The following is a 20864-nucleotide window of genomic DNA, read 5'->3' on the forward strand; positions in this document are numbered from 1 at the left end:
ACGGGACAGGGCACGTGGCGGCAGATAATGTTAGGGAAGGCAAGGTAGGACTAGATGGGGTAGGATGAGTTAGGGGAGGGAGAAAGGTAAGGGGTGGAATAAAGCAGGGGTGAGGCAGGAGTACCAGATGGATATGATGCATGAACCTGGAGAGATGCCGGACAGGGTAGAATGGGGTAGGGCACAGGGTATGGAAAGTGCCAGAAGATAATGTAATGGAGAGCAAGGCAGGGTACATACAGGAAGGGAAGGAAGGACAAGGCAGGATAGTTAGGGGAAAATGAAGGAGGGCAAGGCAGGATGGGCGGGGGAATAGGGGGAAGGGCAAGGCAGGATGGGCGGGGGAATAGGGGGAAGGGCAAGGCAGGATGGGCGGGGGAATAGGGGGAAGGGCAAGGCAGGATGGGCGGGGGAATAGGCGGAAGGGCAAGGCAGGATGGGTACGGGAAGAGGAGGGAGGGCAAGGCAGGACAGAATGAGGCGCAATGGGCAGGTGTAGAACAGAGTTGGGTAGGGTAAGGTAGAACGCAAGGGATCAGGGCACGTGCCGATAGACAAGGTTGCGGAGAATAGGATAGATGGGCCGAGGAGGGGTGGGGTGAAGCAAGGCGATAGGTTCGCAAAAGGGTGGGGTAGGGGACAAAGCATGTGACTGTATACAAGGGGAGGTAGGGTAGGGATGGGCTAGGGAAGGGGTATGGCAGGGAGAAAGGGGGGGGGAATGGGGAGGGGAGAGCAAAGCAGGTGTGATGTGGTCAGGGGGTAGGGTAGGGTAGGGTAGGGCACGTGACGGCAGACAGGCAGAGGGAGGGTGGGTGGGAAGGGGCAGGAAGGAAGGATAAGAGGGGGAAGTAAGGGGAGAAGTGAGGACAGGAGGGCACGGTAAGACAGGGAGAGGCAGGGTGGGGTAGAACATGGCAAGGAGAAAAGAAAGGGGAGGGGAAGAGAAGGACAAGCATGGGTATTGCAGGGTACTGAGGGGGAGGGGAAAGGAGGGCAAAGGCAGGGATGGGACGGGGGCAGAAGATGGGTAGGGGGAGATCATGGGTAGGTTAGGGCATGGCAGGGTGGGGTGGGTGGGCATGTTGGCACAGTTTCCCTATAGGTACTCAGTGCCAACTCTACCACCACCAGCACCGCATCACCACCAGCATAGCGCTCCGAACCCATTCACACCACCACCACCACCACCATCACCCAAGCCGATTAAATACAAGTAATTACATCTCCAAGCTAATAACTATCTCATTGTAATCACCTGTTGAAGTGTTATATCGTCCGGTACAAGTGTGATGTCGATTTCATAGGCGCCTGAAACTATGTGAAAACTTTATAGTAATTATCCCTGGATGTGTAAGTACCATCTCCGCGTAGTCACCCGTGAAAGCGTAATACCGTTTGGTTTAATGTGGAGTTGATGGTTCCTTTTTCACATTTTCAAGACTGTGTCAAAATATTAAGATTCTTCTGACTGGACATTTAATGATCAAACTCTGAACCACATAACAGGGCAATTAGAATAAAATGTCACAATCTGTACGTAATAATCAGAACAAGTGTGGTATCTTCTGGCTGAATGTGGAGTCGACAGTTCATTTGTACGAGCATGAATTCGTGTCAAAACGTTAAGTCCTGAGCAACTACCTCTGCCAGCTAATATTTATATGTACCTAATCATCAGTGAGAAGGTAATGTTATGGTATGTGTGCAGTTAAACTTGAAACTTGTGGAATTGTAAAACTGTGTTGAAAAATACCTAAATCTTGTAAGTTGGAAAATATTCGTAAAAACTACGTTGCAGAGGACATAATTTATAAACTATATATGATGAATATTAAGACAGATCAAACAACCAAAATCTGGAAAGATGCAAACTTTGACCATTCCAGAGTAGGTCGAAGAAAAGAGCCAAAATCAGAGTGCAGTTAGCCTGCAGGAAAAGCTTGACTGTTAACCAAAAACACTCATTCCTGCCTCATAATTAAGGATCGTCGAATTTCTTGCAACCACGACTTAGCTTTCAAGTGTCTAGAGTGGCCTAGTTCCGTCAGATAAAAATAAACTAGCCATAGTTGTGTATGTGAAGGACTAAGAAGCAGAGTTGTACAGGAAATGGGTAGTATGTATTTATATAAGGGAGGCTAGTGTGTTGTCGGGGGGGGGGGGGGTTAGCGGGCAGGGACAAAATTGTCCAAACCTCGGACAATAAATAGATAAACAGATCGTTAGATAGACAGACACTGATACTTTCTGTAACTATGCCAAGTTTTTAGGCACCTGGTGGTCTAGTGGGTAGAACACCCCAGTCTGTGACGGCCTTATACAGTGCAAGTTCGATCCCCAAGATATGCCTGAAGGTTTTTCGATCACACTGTGCCATCCCCAGAGTAAACTAGCCATATCCTTAAATGCACTGGACCACGGTAGTCTTCAGGTCGATGACTTTTTTTTATTCTGTTCTGCCTGCTTCCAAACAATTTCATTTAGCTCGGGAGAGACTTTTCGAACGCAAGGGATTAATTATAGCCATCACTGCCCCCATCACTGCAGAAGGTCTGCCCTAAGATGAACAAAACCGTCTGAAGAGGTCAGGAATAAATCACAGAATAAGTTACTGAATTCAAGAGGTTAATCTTTGTAAGATCGTGTCCCTTAAAGATCCTGAAGTATAGCGTCCTCGCTCGCTTTGCCCGCTCACACAATCAAATTGGTTTTAAACATCGCCATATGTTCATAAATTAGGCTATATTGCAGTTATAAACATTAGGCATAAACAACACTTATCAGTGTTTTTTCTTGTGCAAGGCGAACCAGTCAATATCCTGTCCAGTTTACAAAGTTATTATTTGCTTCGTAAACTTAAAACATACCTCACTCGAGTAAATTAATGGGTGAGCGTGAGAAACACGTACCCTTTGCTCTAACTTAGCCTAAGACTGTCATTTCTTCAGCTTGAATGCTGAGTTGTAACAACAGATTAACAGTTCAGTACGATGCTTATCACGAAAACGTGCTAGGGAAAGGATGTACATTCAAGGTATTATATTTTTATGCCAATGAACTTCGTAAGATAAGATGCAAAAGGACGACAATCTGAGCCAAGTTAAGGTGAAAAACATATAGCTGTTATGTGCGGACGTAGTTACACACCAAAAATGATTGCAATTTGACTGTTCATCATCATCATCATCATCATCCTGACCTCTCTTTTTCTCACTCTAGGATGAGGCGAGGTTGGGCCCTGAAAACAAGGGAAGAGAAAAATGCAACAAAGGGAAAGCTACTCAGCAGCATGCCTAGTGCACTGGCCACACACTCATTACTCACAACTAAGCCCCGGACATTGAAGCAGAAATAAAAACGGAAAGTCGGATTTATGTATTGACTGGGAATCGAAAACTGTGCATGACCACATAGTTTTGATATTCGTAATTTGAAGAACTGGGTTATGGTTCATCCTTAGGTAGACTGCATGTCAGACTTCTTGGGGTCTAAATTTCGCTCGAAATGGCCAGAGCCAGGAAAGAGGGACTAGAGATTCAGCTAGGTGAGAGAGAGAGAGAGAGAGAGAGAGAGAGAGAGAGAGAGAGAGAGAGAGAGAGAGAGAGAGAGAGAGAGAGAGAGAGAGAGAGAGAGAGAGAGAGAGAGAGAGAGAGAGAGAGAAAGAGAGAAAGAGAGAGAGAGAGAGAGAGAGAGAGAGAGAAAGAGAAAGAGAGAGAGAGAGAGAGAGAGAGAGAGAGAGAGAGAGAGAAAAGACACACGGATACAAATAAAACCATGCTTCAAAGGCTGAATTACAGGAGACAAAATTAAATTATGAATGTGCCAAAGATTTATCATTTTATATACCGGTACATATATTCTTACTCAGGAAATTTATTACTTTTCCCTCCGGGCTCTCATCCCTCTGAAAATTACTCACACCTCTGTAGGGTGCTAACCCCTCCCCCCCCCGCTATGAAAATAGCAGGGGTACAGTACTTAACCGGGGACCCGGTTAAGTACCCCTGCTATTATCATGGCGGAATAAGGTAATTTTTAACCATTACAATATTTCACCTGCCGGTTATAACAGCATTTCAATATGCATTCTGTTTATGGCTATGTCCTCTAACATTATGCAGTGCCCTATCCATTTGGGTCTTGTGCTTAGAACACCCCATTCAGGGTAACGGCCTTCCATAAGTTCGATATCCAAGAGGTGTCCGAAGGTTTCTATCACGTAATGCTCTCTAGGGAAGTGGGATGATCGTCTCTTCTTAGATGTACAGCACGAGTTCAAGTACGGTAGTCTAGCTTCGGGCATTTTTTTTTTTTCACCTACCCCCTTGAAATAGAGGGTAACTGGATGATGACTGTGACGATGATGACTGTGACGATGATAACGGTGATGATGAAGACTATAATCTTGACTCTCAGCACTCGCATGTGGTTAAGCCGAGATATTCGAACCTACTTTACAGCACCGAAAAGTATTTATTCGTGCACATTGCAATCGGTACTAGCATCTACGTCTTCAGCAATTACCACAGTTTATTAATTTATACCATACAATGAACAATTTGCCTGGAAAATGTGCAATAAGCTTTTTATGATTTTTAGACTCAGAAACATCCACACATTATACGATTTCTACTGAGATTTAACCCGCATTAACTTACCACAAGATAAGAAAAAAGCCTACTGAACTACTCCCATTTACCTTTCTCAGAAAAAAATAAATAAATAAATAAATGAGTGTCACCCATCGCAGACTGCAGGAAGTTAATAACCTGAACTGCCACCAACTTTAATCAATATTGACAACAACCACCACGAACTCCTCGGCGCAGACCAGCGCTGAACCACTTGCATTTCTCCTGGCACCCACTCCGTCACTCCTGATGGGGGTGATGGGAGTGAGAGGGAGTGAGAGGGGTGAGAGTGTGATCAAAGACTCCCCCCCTGTCACCACTATCGGAGCAATCATTATCCCTGCAGCTATCAGAATCGGAACAACCACTACCACTATTCCAGCTGCCGCCATCGGAACAACCACTACAATAGCTACCACCATCGGCGCAACTACCATCCTTGCAGCTACCACCATCCCAGCGAGGTAGCCTTCATTAATCGTCCTTGCAGCTAAAACAAGAGCCATCCACCAGCAAGTAAGAAACTCTCTCTCTCTCTCTCTCTCTCTCTCTCTCTCTCCAGCACTAATTATTATAGTTGGTTTGCCTTCATCTGACAAAGATTCATAACCTACAAGTATTTCAGTTCAGATGGTCAAGTGTAGTCAGACTTAAAGATTAGTTTGACTAGTAATCAAGGAGACTCATTCCAACGCCACTACAAAGGTTAATCGAAATTCATGCAAAGTATTCAAATTATAGGTAGCCTTATCCCATCAGATGAAAACAAAGCGACTATAATTACGTGTATTATTATGGCTATCGTTAGACGCTATTAAACTAACACTGCCTAGTTTATATGACATGGAAAGCGAACAGGATTTTTAGTCACAGCAACCAAAGGCACACAAGTGGCGACGTGGTGTGTGTGTGTGTGTGTGTGTGTGTGTGTGTGTGTGTGTGTGTGTGTGTGTGTGTGTGTGTGTGTTACTTAAACACTAGGGGGGAATATTATCAGTGAGGGCCGATCAGAGATATTTGCAAAGTGACAGAAGGCTGGAAAAAAAAAGTTAGTGTCCCTACTCAGTAACGATTCATCTTACGAAACATCACCTTCTCTAACATCTTACGAAACATCACCTTCTCTAACATCTTACGAAACATCACCTTCTCTAATATACCCCAGATTCTTGAACGTGCACCAAGAGAGAGAGAGAGAGAGAGAGAGAGAGAGAGAGAGAGAGAGAGAGAGAGAGAGAGAGAGAGAGAGTACATTTTAAAGACTAGGTATGTGTTTTTCCTGATGCAAGTGTAAACAGATAGAGCATTAGTTGCGTCCCTCCTCAGTAACGACTCCTCCCATTAACAAGCACACTCTTTCTAATTCTCCCAGATCCTTAGCTATTAGCAACTCTAGGGCCAGGTTCATCTGAAACGTGAACCCAGTGGACTGAAAGCCGAGGATGTCCTTCTTCTGCAGTCCACTATCCTCCCTTCGGGGGGATAAGGAGGGAACTGAGGGACGCTTGTGTAACAGGGCAATGGAACTACTCAGTTATATCGGTGCCACCACATGAAGGCGTCTTTCTCCATTACCAGTCCTCGCTGAAAAGACTCGGAACAAGTGATGTAGGTAATTGACGGAGGGCTAAACAGTGATGCCCGTGAATTGCGAGAAAGGCTCAGTCTGCTGGTGTGGGTGTGAGTGTGGCAGTTGACACAGAAAATGAATAAAGGATGTAGGGTAGACACTGATAACTCTGACAAAGCCACCCCGCAGCACACGAAGACTTGCCCAGCGGAGTGGAAGAGGAGCGTCATATATGAACCACCCTGTATGCAGTATAAATCCGTCCCAACTCAGTAACGACACAGCCCACGAAAAACACCCTCTCTACCCAGCTACTTGAAAACTGAACAAGGCTAATAATTAGGTGTTAACCGAAGAGAATAGTCAACTGTTGTGCTGTGGCTGGTGAAACTCTGAACCAAAAATACAGACACGTAAAGGAAAACTGTCAAATAATACCGTCCCTACTTAGTAACGACCCCCTCATGAGATACCACCTTTCATACTTTACTCCCAAATCTTAACGTGAACCAAAATTGAAAAATATAAACAGAAAAGATATTTAAGCAGGGTGGTCCACAAACAACGTTCCACTAGAAACTCAGCCGCCGGTGTTGTGTTGCGGGGACGGCTCAGTCTGCCGGTGTGGGTGTGGCTGTGACAGTGGGAGAAGGAATGATTTAATGATGTAAGGCAGACACTGATAACTAAGCTGTCTCATTAGCACACAAAAATCGCCCGGCGGAGTAGAAGAGCAGCGTTATATATGGACCAACCTGTATAATGAAATAGATCTTAATACAAGGTGCATAAAGGTGAGGGAGAGCTCTACTCTGTCCCTACTCAGTGACGACTCCTCCCGCCAAACATTATCCTTCTTGTTTTATCCCAAATACTTGAACAACAACCAAGAATTGAAAAAAAAAAATGTAAATTGGAAAGAGTGGCCAAATGTTGCAGGTGTAAACAGGAACTGCAGCCACGTGACGAAGGTTTAAAAATATCTGTGTCCCAACTCAGTAACGACCCAGCCAACCAAACAGAATCCTCTCTTCTTATACTCTTCAACAGCATCGAGCGTTAGGCAAGAGAGAGAGAGAGAGAGAGAGAGAGAGAGAGAGAGAGAGAGAGAATTATCAGCAAGATGGGACGACGAATGTTTTTCTTCCAGTTTAGTTACCGACCCCCTCCCGGGAAACTCTCTTCGTCCTCTCGAGTACTGGAATGTGGGCCAAGAATTTCAGTCATGTCTAAACTGAAAAGGATCGACTCACCATCATCACTGATTTACTCCAGAATACTTGAACGACAACCAAGAATTAGAATAAAAAAGCAAAAGGTGACCCACAAAGACAGGCCAAGTTTTGCAGCTGTAAACAAATGGTGGAGACATTTGAGTTTTAAAATGTGTCCCTACTCAGCAACGACCCCTTCCGCTACACACCATACTATCTCATATGATCCAGCAACATCTAACATTTGACAAGAAAAAAACTGTGAGGATTATGAAAAAACATACAGTTTCCGTCAAATAACTTCTTATGTTTCCCTATTCAGTACCGATCCTTTCCACTGACCGGCATTCTCTCTCAGACTCACCAATATTATTGAACATCAGGTGAGAGAGAGAGAGAGAGAGAGAGAGAGAATACAATATTTATCCCACAACCTTTCCCACCACTCACCCTCTCTGTTACTATATCGTGAACCAAGAATTTCAATAGTCTTCTCTTCTTCAGGCCGGTGATGTCTTTTTTGTTTATTCTTGTCATCACCAGACAATTTTCTTCGGCTCAGGGAAGACTTTTCGAACTGGAAGGGTAGGATACAAACTTCACTGTAGTGCATTTACTCTAACCAGACACAGATTCCCCCTTTCTTTTTTACCTCTGTTAATGGTCAAGTGTTGTCAGACTGGAGGGATGATTTCACTAGTAACTCTGGAGACTCGTTCCCACCTAACAGCTGAAGCTTATCGAATGACATGCAACCACAATTTTATCATTAGATTCAAGGGAATGGTTCAGTTTCGTCATATGAAAATAATTCCGTCAATATTAGAGTTCTCTCCTAGGATGAACAGTCTGGCAGCTACAAGAAGAAAAGTAGAAATTCCGTACTCGAGCTGAAGGATTTAACTGAAACTAATCAAAAGAGGGGTAGAGACGCGTGTAGGAGGCCATCCACCTAATTTTGCCTCTATTCAGTAAAAACTCTCTCCACTGAAGGCCATCCTTTCTTAAACATTCCCAAATAACTGAACGTTAAACAGGAAGCGCAGAAAAAGTTTAAAATCTAGAAGGAACAAACAATGTGCCTGTAGCCACGTTACGGAGCCCTTCCAAATGTACAAGGACGTATCCATGGGGAGGACTAACAGGGAGTCGAGTCAGATGAATTAAGTACAAGCGAGCACATGACAAGGGTTTATATACTGTCTGTGTGTGTATATATATATATATATATATATATATATATATATATATATATATATATATATATATATATATATATATATAAATAATGATTAAAAAAAAAAAAGAGGACTATGGATATCGTAAGATTTTGAAATCTCTCAAAAATGATGACGGCATAATTATTACTCGTCCTGACAAAGGAAAGGGCGTAGTTATCATGAACAAGGATGATTATGTGTTAAAGCTTAATCATATTCTTAGTGACACCTCTAAATTTAAGGTCATCAGTTCTCATATTCCATCTGCCATCCTAAAACATGAAGACAAACTAAACAGATTACTGCGAAGTATTAAAGCTAAAGTAGGTGATAGTACGACTAATAGTCTGTATGCTTCTGGCTCGGTTCCTGGTTATCTCTATGGTCTCCCCAAAGTTCATAAACCTAACACGCCTTTAAGACCCATCATTTCATCTATTGGTACCTTCAGTTATAACACAGCAAAATTTCTGGTTCCCCTGATTAGTTCCCTATGTACAAATAAATATACGGTTCAAAATTCTGCAGAGTTTGTCAAGGAAGTCACTTCTCTGAGATTTGATCACCCTGTCACCCTGGCTAGCTTTGATGTAGAATACCTTTTCACGAATGTTCCCTTGCATGAAACCACTCGGCTCATCACAGATAACACCAGTATTTCTACTCTTACTTCAGTTGGCTTGGACAGAAACTCATTTTACAACCTGTTAGAGATAGCAACCCACCAATCCCTGTTTACATTTAATGGAAAACTTTTTACTCAAAAAGATGGAGTGGCGATGGGGTCACCACTGGGTCCTTCATATGCTAATGCTTTGCTTTGCCACCATGAACAAACTTGGCTTAGTAATTGTCCCATTGATTTTAAACCCAACTTTTACCGAAGGTACATGGACGATACTTTCGTTATATTTAAAAACCCTGCTGATATTCATAAGTTTATGGATTATATAAACTCCCAACATCCTAACATAAAATTCACTCATGAAGCTGAAAAAGATAAACGCCTTCCGTTCCTGGACATTCTAGTTAACAATCACCCCTCTCATTTATCCACGAGTGTTTACCGGGAACCTACTTTCACTGGCCTAGGCACAAACTTCCTCAGTCACATCCCGTACGGTTTTAAGATCAACAGTATTACAACGTTGTTCAACAGAGCGTACAATTGTTGCTCCTCTTGGCTTACTTTCCACTCCGAAGTTTGTTTCTTAAGAACCTATTTGGCCAATAATAAGTACCCCATCAGTGTTTTCGAGAAACTATTAAGCAGGTTTTTAAATTCAAAGTTCTCCTCAGTCAGGCCTGTTCACACTGTAGACAAGGAGTGTTTGTATATCAAGATCCCATACTCAGGTTCATTAAGTTACGAAATTAGGAAAACACTAAACAAACTTCTCCGTGATTGTTATCCACAAATTAATTTTAAGATAATCTTAACAAACAAGAGTACTATAGGTAGCTTTCTTAAGCATTCATCTTGTCTTCATACTAACCTCCGGTCCAATGTGGTTTATTTATTTTCATGTTCTAGCTGTCCTGCTAGATACGTGGGGTCGACCTCACGTTGGCTGCTCCACCGAATTCTTGAGCACCAAGGTAAATCCACTAGGACTGGAAGGTTCCTCTCTAAACCCTCTTATTCTTCTATCAGAGAGCACTCTCACCTTTCTAATCACCCTTTCACTTCTACAGATTTTCGGATACTAACTTCACGTCAGTCTTACTCTGAACTCATCACTGCCGAATCCATCCTGCTTCATAGAATGCGACCCAGTCTCAATAACTCGACTAGCGCTACCCAACTATTCACGGAGTAACAACTTTTAACAGGTCAACTCCTACTCCTTTTACTTCATTTTTTAATATATATGTTCAGCATAGTTAGCCTTTGTCCTGATCTTCAGATTTTGCGAGGATTAAACATGGTACTTTTATGCTTTACCCCATTTTTATATTGCTTCCCTCTTTTTTTTTTTCTTTTTTATGCAAGTCTATGTTTTGTACACAGGTTTTTTTTATTTCTCCTGACATTGATCGATGACTGTTGTCTTTTAAACTTTTAGATCCACTGATGATGGAGATTGTGTCTCCGAAACGTTTGGATTAATAATAAAGATGCTGTACATCACAACGTTGGTACTACTTTTCCTGACAAGACTAAGGTTCCCAAGAGGAAGATCTATTGCGGATATATATATATATATATATATATATATATATATATACAACAAATATGTGTGTGTGTGTGTGTGTGTGTGTGTGTGTGTGTGTGTGTGTGTGTGTGTGTGTGTGTGTGTGTGCGCAGATGGTTGGTAAATTATCCTGTGTGGTACAGCCAGCATTTCGGGTGTCTGAATCGTGTATATGTATGACTGTGTGATCCATTTCACTGGGCATGCTACTGGTAGTTCACCCCTATTGTGCTTTCTCTTTCCTTGTTGTTTGGTCCCCATCTACCCATCCTCAAGTGGGAAAATGAGGTCAGGGTGACGATGGTGAAGAATAATTAAAATGCACACAATATCATTAAGACTTGGAGACTTATATCATCGTTAGTTTCTTCCTTGGTATAAAACAATATATCTTAAAATGCAGTTCTGCAGTGCAGACGGTTTTATTCAGTTTAGGGAAGTATCTCTCATAATGAAGGGATTAATGAAGGCTACAACTAACCAGTACAATTTGAAAAGCCTTTCCTAATCCTAAGCTGCATAAGCTAATCTGAAGGTAATAAGAAAAAAAAACACACTGAAGGGGTTAAATATGCAGACAGAAAGAAAAGATCATAATTATTGTGTTTCGACTGCGCGAGGGTCATCAAGGAAGGCAATCAGTTTTTGCTGCCCAGTTCTTTCAAACCACCACATAAAATCGTCTAATTTACACTCCAGGTCCACTACGAGTATTTCAGTTGTAGGTATGAACAGACAAGGGTAAAGCAGATCGTAAATAACTGTATCCCGCCAATTTCCGCTCCGTTTAACCCATCACTCTTTTCGTTTTATGGGTGTACTCCATGTCAGCCTTGGTGTCCTCCCCCCCTCCCCCCCTCCACCTCACTCTCACGTACATTTTCCCAGTCAGTCTCCTCCTTCCACTCCTCTCCCTCTCAATCTCACTCACCTACACCCTTCCACTCAGCCTCCTTCTCCCCCTCCTCCTCCTCCTCCTCCACCTCACTCACATCCTGTACACTCTTCTAGTCAGTCTCTTAGTCTCCATCCTCTCCTTGTTCTTCCTTCACAAATAAACCCAACTTGCGACGGGGGCTAGCTTGTGAGTTCGTACCGTAAATATTAACCTGGTATTTCAACATTTGCCAAAAAAAAAAAAGTAAATCGAGAGTATAAACAAGCGGATCTTTTAGGGGAGAGATAGCTATACATGTCCCTACTAGATTATTTGTAATTATGTGCCATAAACTCTGATAAACACAACATCAACAATAACATCATCATCAACAACGACAGCAACAGTAATCATCAACGTTATCATCATTATCCTCGTGATTATCACTTTATCATCATAATCCTCTTCCTTCTTCTCCTCCTCCTCCTCCTCATCATCATCATCGTCATCATTATAATTTACGCAGAACACTAAGTGACGTTATGAAAAAATGACACACACACACACACACACACACACACACACACACACACACACAAATATCAACTTACTCGGTAATGATCACTCCCTATATACTCCCAACACTTGAACTTTAGATGAGAATTCCCTCCACCCCCCCAAAAAAAAAAAAAAAAAAAAATTACTGTAGATGGAAAACACAAACACGAAGCTCAGACACGTGAATGCGAGCGAGTCCTTCCACGGAGCATTCTTGGCAGGGGTCTGGAAGGTGAGCAGGGGGGGGGAGGGGGAGATTTCAGCCACTTACCACCTCTCCCTGTCACCTACCCCGAGGCCAGAGAGCACGAAAGTCACCCTGTGGACAAAAGGTTATAGGAGGGATCGATATCTTGGTTTTTTTAAATGCTCTGGAGACAGATGTCTTCACGTGGTGGCACTGATATGACCGGGTGGTGGAACAGTCCAGTTGTACTACGGCCTAGTGAAACAGGTCAGTCAGATTGACGGTGAAGTCCGATGCTCATTACGTCACGCTGGCAACTGACTCGGGGATCCGCCAACCTGCGCTACATTTTCACAGGACTGTTTCTGTTTATATTCATTTTACTTATTTTGTGGTAGGTGGGAACGCTCACCATCCACTCACTCGATGTAGTGCTGCTCTCGGGTGTCTGCCCTTTCCTCTCCTCCATCATCCTTTCCTTCCATCCTCTTCTTTCTTTCCTTCATTATTTCCTCGTCCTTTTGCCTACGGGTGACTTTACACTCTCTCTTCTGTCTTTCTTTCCTTCATTCTTTCCTCTTCCTTCTGCCTGTGGGTGACTCTACACTGAGTGACAAGCCGAATGGTTTCCTGTACACCAGGAAACCATTTACTACGCTGGGTGGTAACCATATAACCAAATTTTGGCGCCTGGTGGTTCAATGGGTAATACTCCAATCGGATTAAGCCGATAAAGGTTTATATCCAAGGGGTGATTGGGGTTTATTGCTCACGTAATGCCACTCAGGGATGAGTGAGGCTGGTCACTCATCTTAAACGTCGGGACCAACTTGCCTAGCCCCAGGCTCCTACGCTCCTCATGGGGCAACGTAGGATTGGATGATGGATGGATGGATGGACATGTTAATTGTTTTATTCCCTACATTTTCTTCTAAGGTAAATCTGATTTAAGTCCCTAGTGAAAGATTTTCTTCCCTGAGATGATGCGTTTCCTCTTTTAGTCTCCTTCCCATCTGCTTTAGTTTTTCTTGTATGATGTGAAATGCTGCTCTTAGTTCACCAGGCTTCTCTTTTCTATTTGTCTTACATGCACTGTTATCTACTTCGGTACCAAAACTATTTAATATCTTTTTATGTTTTCTCTAGTCCTCGTTCTTCAGCACTTTCAGATCTCCCATCCAACTCCTCTGGTACACTGGTCGCTGAAAGAATGACAGACGTAACACAACACCACTTATTCAGCCTTGTCATACAATACATAATGACATCATCAATTAACATGAATCACATCAGCCAAACCAGAAAGCTCTCAGAGAGTGCAAACCTCAGCCCCAGCCATTGCCATTAAAAAGGATCTGGATCCGGATCCATGAATATACTATAGAATCCGAATCTTGCCTGGATCCGCTCCAAAATTTATTCAATTCTTCCTTGGTCCATGGCCCACCTTTCTACAAAATTTCATTGGAATTTATTGAGACTTTTTGGAGATATTGTGCAGGATACCCCGGGCCCAAAAATTTAATAATTTCTTTCCTGGACCATTGCCCCCCTTTCCACAAAATTTCATCAAAATTCGTTCATAACTTTTTGAGTAATCCCGGATCCGGTTTCGTGGATATAGGATCCGGACCCGGATCCGCCCCAAAATTTAATTAATTCTTTCTTGGTTCATGGCCCATCTTTTAACAAAATTTCACTGAAATTCATTAAGAACTTTTGAAGATATTGTGCGGGATACTTCGGTTAAGGGTCCGGATCCTGCCCAAAATTTAATCTTGTCTTCGTTGGCCCATGGCCCAACCTTTCACAAAATTTCATCAAAATCCGTTCCTAGCTTTCTGAATGATCCTGCTGACATACAGATTAACAGACAAACAAACCAACGCGAGGTAAAACATAACCTCCTCGGCGGAGGTAATAACGCTGTACCCTCACAAACAATGCTGCTCCTCACAAATTATACTATGCCCACACAAATAGCGCTATGAAAGCACAAATAATGCTGTACACACAAACAACACTATACACGCACACAATGCTGTACCTTCACAAATAATTTTATGCCCTCACAAATAATAGTATACCCGCACATATATTGCTCTGCCTTCATAAATACTCGTAATGCTACACCCTTACAAATAATGCAATACACTCACAATTACTGCAATACCCTCACAAACAATGCTATACCCTCACAAATAATGCTATACCCACACAAATAACGCTATACCCGCACAGATAATCCTGTACCCACACAAATACTACTATACCCGTACAAACAATGCCTGCACTTTCACAAATAATGGTGCACCCTCACGCACAACATTCTGCAAGACCCTCACATACATACTCGTACACTTTTCTTCCATCACATACAGGCGATATTATTATATACTCTAGACCAGCTGTATGTTAATGAAACTCGTCAGAGAGAGAGAGAGAGAGAGAGAGAGAGAGAGAGAGAGAAACCTTGACCCACACTCCTATAGGCCTACACCAGATATGAGGCACAAGGCCAACCCTTCCGCACTCATTCCTGGTTGACTCATCTGTTACTAAATATAGCGCACTGTACACTCAATACACAATGGAGTCTTATCCATGTACGGTCAGTAAAGGAACTAATATGACTCCCTTCCAAAGAACGACCCCCCAGAAGACATACGCTTGAAAAAAAATAGTCCCTTTATTGCAACCCAGGTGTTATCAAGCTTTTAATCCAACTGACTAATACTGGTATTAATTAATTTATTTATTTACTTTTTACGTGGTTCCAAAGGATAGTTTTATCTAAATCTTTCCCTTTTAATGTATTCCCAGGCCTCGTTATATTGGCGCAGGCATTAAACTCTCAGTTTTTCTTTTATTTCTTTATTTATTGTGGTGGTGGGGGTGCACATTATCCAGATACTCGATGGAGTGCTACCTTCAGGCGTTCTGCAATGAGTAACATGCTAATTGAGTTGCTGTAGGCCAGGTAGTCATTTACCACGTTGGATGACAACCATATAATTAAATGAATGGTGGTCTAGTGGGCTAACGAACTCCAGCTGGAGGTGACCAGTACGAAATTACATCGGCAAAAGAGTAGAGTTTTGTTTCTCACAAAATGCAAATCAGTGGCATGCAAGACGAGTCGGCCTTGCCTTACTTGTTGGGACTGAGTAGCCTAGGTCCTGTTCCTTTTTGCTCCTGTTAGGTAAAAAACGGCTAGACGACAGATAAATAGAACACTCATTTAACTCTATTTTTTTTTTTTTTTTAACAGGATGGCCCCAAGGAGACAGCCTGCGTCACTGTTCCGTCAGTGTGTGTGTCAACTGGCGGATATACTGGACAGTGTGTGTAGCGCCCACCATCACCACCACCATCCCTCCCTCACACACGCCGCTTCGTACCTACACACTCTGCCTGTACCACTCCAGGCCGCTGTTGGTAAGATTGTGTAAAGGTGTTCTCAGAGTTCTGCATAATGGACACCGCTTGGAAGTTGAGGAATCTAAAGAAATGATGAAGGATCGAAATAGAGATGATGCAGATGTCAATTTTTTTTCCTGACTCCCTCCAGAAGGGCTTATTCAGTTTTAGAATAACACCTCATACCTTAGATGTTGTAAACAACCTCCATTATACTCTGCCCGCAGAATACTCTTTTGCAATTGTGAGATTATGATGATTTTTGTACCTGCGCATGCAGCCCGATGGGATTAAGTGTTTGGTCCTGTTTATGTGTCTATCTGTCCGTCTGTCTCTTTGCTAGCAGGATTCAGGAATATCTACTGGGTGGAACTGCGACAAAAAAATTTAGCTTAATGACTGACAACCATCAGGGGAACAGGTGATTAATTTTTTGACGCAAAGGTCACAAGGAAAGAATCAACTCATGCAGTTTTGATCCGACTGTGACCAAACCTAATTGAAGAGTTATGAGACAGTGAAGGGCGAAGTGCTTCAATTTTAATAAAGAACCTGGTGGAGATAAACGTCACAGGGCAAGGTCAGTGTTTTGGCATTTAAGTAAGATGGTTTTGAGTCGGTCTGGATGACACTCTGTGGATGGGTTGAAGATAAGGATCAAATTATTATATTATGAAAACAATAAATCACGGGTCAAGGTCGAGGTCATAGGGTAAGGTAAGGAATCCTTCAACAAAACTTGGATGGGTTAAGGATCAGGAAAGGATGGAGTAATTCGATTTTGAGAGCAATCGGTCGAAGGTCAATGGCACAAGGCAGAGTCAGATGTTCGGCCTTTAGGTGCCTCCACGCTGTCAGGACACTCCTGTCATGTCCGAGCACGTTGCTTATCAGTTTCAAAGCACGGTACCGAATCACGCTGCAGGGAATCAGAAACAGCAAAGTTGCTTCAGTTTATCATGTCTAAGCGGTTATTTCCAACTAATTTTTTTATCATCATACTCCAAAATAACAGGTGCCTACTGACTGTGTGGACGGGACTTTAGACCGAATGTACGGCATGGATGTAGCAGTCTCCCAGAACTTCTTGCTATCTGTGTTTAGCCATTTTTGACAAACCGGTTTCTTAAAGAATTTAGCTGTGATGATGATGATGATGATGATGATGATGACGTTTTCTTCGCTGTCCACAATATCAAAGACGACAAATAACAACAACAATAACAACAACAACATAATAATAATAACAATAATAATAATGCTACAATCGAGTAAAGATAAGGTCCTACTGTATTGCAGGTGAGGAGGTACTGGGTCGGAGTGAGCGGCAGCAGATGACTCCCTCACCCTCACATGTGCGCCTGCTGCTGCTCCTGCGTGTGCGTCGTCTGGCCACCAGCGGTTCTGTAGTCCAATCTGGGGTCTTGGAAACAGCCGACGGGGGCCACCTGGAAAGCCTGGCGCTCCTATATGGCGGATGTGGTGAGAGAGCAACTCGACTTTACAGTTTCCTCTCTTCGTGTTCATCACTGACCTCTCTCATTTGCACTGACTTCTGCAACAACCACATGATTGAGATTGTTGCCAACACCTGCTATCACCTGCACTGCATTGACCTCAGGGGCTGCTATGATGTCAATGATGAGGGTGTGCTCAGGCTGTGCGGGCTTCAAACCGGGCTTCGGGAAAGCATCGAAGTCTTGAGTCAAGGCGGTACTCTTCTCCCAACCTCACCCTGTTCCGCAAGCCTGAAGGAAATTAAATTCTCCATGACGAAGGTAACGGAGGCTGGTGTGGCCGTGATCCTCCTAGTCCTAACCAACATCGAAATCTTGAGAGTCCCGGACATAAGGATGGAGAAGGTGTTTGGATTCCTACAGACGCTGGATCACAAGGACGTCCAGTGCAATCTGAAGGAATTCCATTCCCGGGAGATTCTCAACGAATTCCAGCTCAAAGTTCTGTCCAGCCTGTGCCCCAACCTGGAATATCTGCAGGTGTCTTTCGTCGGCAGCCCGGAAATGGATCTCTCACGTCTGCAGCAACTGGCAAAGCTTCAGAATCTCCGACGTGCCAAATTCGCTGACGTGAACTGCGACGCGTTGGTGTGGTTCCTGGAGCAAGTTGGTGCCCGAATGACCCACCTGTTCCTGTACACCTACCACACTCGGTTTTCCCAACAGCGCCTTAGCATCACCAGACACCACCTTCAGTGTCTGGCGCGTCATTGCCCTCGCCTCCAGTCCCTGTGCCTGGATGGTTATCTGCTGGGGGAGGACATACCCTACCATCTCTCAGCCGACAGTCTCCAGTACTTCCAGGCCTTGCAGAGCCTTCAAGTCGCCTCCATGAAGCTTTCTGAGGACGACTTGAAGGTCCTACTCAACAAATGCGGGAACATGAGGATCCTGGAACTGGTACTGCAAAATCCGCACGTCCTCTACGACCGGATAATATGCGACCTGCTGGATTCTGGCGTATGGAGGAACTTAGTCAAAATCCGCGTTCTAAATTCCCCCATCACCAGCAAAGTTATGACCCGCCTGGTGACCGAGTGTCCGATGCTGCAGGAGGTGGGCTGCCTCTACACCTGGCTTGTGTCTAAGGAGCAGGTCTCGCAGTTCAAGGAGAACATTAAACTGCAAAACTTCGACATTGAGATTTACTGACGACCGTTTACTTTAGCTGTCCCTTTTACTTGTACCAAAGAACATGGAATATTTGAATCTAATGAACTGTTCGTTTCGCATATATTTATACTAAAATTGACGCTACTTATGCTAAATGAATGACCTGTATTAGGCTATATCTGTGTGGAATTTCTATTTTCTCTGAATTTAGGTGTCCTGTTAACGGACGTCCCACTGAATCGCAAACTTCCAGAACAGATCTACATACGGATTTTTGCGCAGGAAAGTGAGTTTTGTGATACCAAGTGTTGGGGAAAGAAAAGAACAAATATATAGTGGTAAATATAAGATGCCAAAATGACCATAGGAACGGGGCACAAAGAATATGAGAAAGGTAACAAAAATGAAAGACATAATGTAGGAAATTAAAGAACATTACATCATTCAGTCGTCTCCAGGTGTCTGTTCGTTCACTGACCTTTAGTAAAGGTCAGTGAAGTCTGTTGCAATCATTTCTGACATTACTAACAAATTATTTACTTAGAAGTTGCTTACATAGTTTCTGATTACTATCAGGGTAATAGTAATAATAATATAATAATGATGATAATATGCTGTTTGTCATTACGGTATGTAATCCCAGCATAGAAAAGACAGAATCTCACTCATTTTTAAATATACTCATTTGATAATATTTGGCGGTGTTGTGATAAGGTATTGTTTCATTCAATAGCGACGTTATTACGTCTTACTGTGACGGTATATCGTTTTATCTTGATTATAATTATTTCCTTCGATGGCGATGTTGGGCCATGTGAATTAGGGATGCGAACAGAGTTTACGTGAAAGTGACAGTGCGAAAAGAAAAATCGAACAAACAATGAAATTTTTCTTGAAGTGCCTGTTAAAAGACAAACTTTCCTCTGTTACAGGTTAATACTCACCGCCATATCCTTCCTAAGACGTTATCTAGTCTACACAGTTACTTGGACTATTACATTATTATTTCCCAGGAGATATTGGACTCGGAAAATAAGCGACCGGATAATTGCGACTTTGGATGGGTGTTCATTTTTATTTTTTATTTCCCCCTCCCCCCAAAAAAAAAAAAATTAGGAGACAATCCATAAGAATATGCGGGGAAGTGAATTCTGAATGTTAGCCAAGGATATGAGTGGCAAAAGTAAAATGATCCCGCTCTCACTATGAACGGCAAAGAAAATAGTGTTATTTAAATCTTTAAAGGACATTGCATACATAACCTTTGTCCAAAATATATTATAGGGATTGTTACAAAGGCTTCCTATCCCTTGTATACTGTTATAAGACCTGTTATAATTATCTGTAATTTATCCTAGGAAAGGACTCTATTCAGAGTATACTTATGTCAGAGAGAGTAAAATATTCTAGCTATCCTATCGTTATATTAAGATTGATTTTATTGCTAATATATAGTTGTAAAATTATGTGATGAGTTATTCTAGTCATCTTATTGTTATATGTCTAATGGTGTTATTGTTGAAACAGTTTACGTAATCATATCACTTCTGCCTTGAGTCTGTGTCGAGTAAAAAACTGACAAGTATTACAGAGATGACCATTACATCACTGACTTACAAATACATCTTACTTGTTTCTCATTAAATGTTCCTTTGATCATGTTCCCGTCATCATTTGCTCATTCTCTTTAACAGCCATACTCCAATGTTTACACGTATGTTGTTGAGGGTGCATTTGTTACTGCGATATGTTTCTGCTGTTTATAGTGTATTTGTTGATTTTATTGTCATCTTGAACTTTGTTGAACCGTCAGTATACGGTCGAGCTTTACCCCGCTTTTTTTTTTTTTTTTTTTTTTTTTTTATGAATTACGTCTGACGACCATTCGTTGTAATCAACATACCGTCACAGGTGGTGGTATGAACCGTACAGCACAAAATGCTTGGTTTTGGTGCTGAAGAAGAACTGCTTCATGTGGTGGCACCGATATATACAGTTGTCATCACTGCCTGGCAATAAGACGTCCCTCAAATCCCTCCGTATCCCTTCAAAAGAGGGATGGTGGACTGCCGGATGAGGGCAACTTCAGCCTGCAGTCCACTAGGTTCGCGTTGCAGACGAACTCGTGTACAGTAACTGTTGCTGCTACTTGGCATTGCCTAAGGCTGCCAGGTAAGCCAACTTCTTTGCCATCCTTATCTTGTTCTATAGTCATGGCGCGCGACTCTGAGGTAGTTATTATCGTGCCCTGGCAACCTACCATTCAAAAGTGCGTCTGATTTCATGTATAATATGAGACGCATGTGATCGTGTGTAATATGTTCGTGTATAACAATATTCGTGTATAACATGTTCGTGC

At 42.7% G+C, this 20864-nt stretch overlaps 1 protein-coding gene across 3 annotated transcripts; it reads left to right on the plus strand.

Annotated features, from left to right (window-relative positions):
* The first annotated feature begins 1137 nt into the window (after positions 1-1137).
* On the plus strand, positions 1138-20334 carry LOC145415572 (uncharacterized). Of its 3 annotated transcripts, XM_080285024.1 has the most exons (4): positions 1138-1216; positions 4712-5150; positions 15727-15893; positions 17175-20334. In XM_080285024.1, the coding sequence occupies exons 3-4, from the start codon at positions 15728-15730 to the stop codon at positions 18542-18544; spliced, it is 1536 nt and encodes a 511-aa protein (XP_080141150.1). In that variant the 5' UTR covers positions 1138-1216; positions 4712-5150; position 15727; the 3' UTR covers positions 18545-20334. The 3 variants fall into 3 exon arrangements, with proteins under 3 accessions (XP_080141150.1, XP_080142104.1, XP_080141643.1); XM_080285978.1 differs by lacking the exon at positions 4712-5150; XM_080285517.1 differs by lacking the exon at positions 1138-1216 and having other exon boundaries at positions 4668-5150.
* The last annotated feature ends 530 nt before the right edge of the window (positions 20335-20864 follow it).

Source organism: Coenobita brevimanus, chromosome 1, assembly GCF_032717465.1.
Source record: "Coenobita brevimanus isolate Jiangsu-jjx chromosome 1, ASM3271746v2, whole genome shotgun sequence".
NCBI classification, from domain to species: Eukaryota; Metazoa; Arthropoda; class Malacostraca; order Decapoda; family Coenobitidae; genus Coenobita; species Coenobita brevimanus.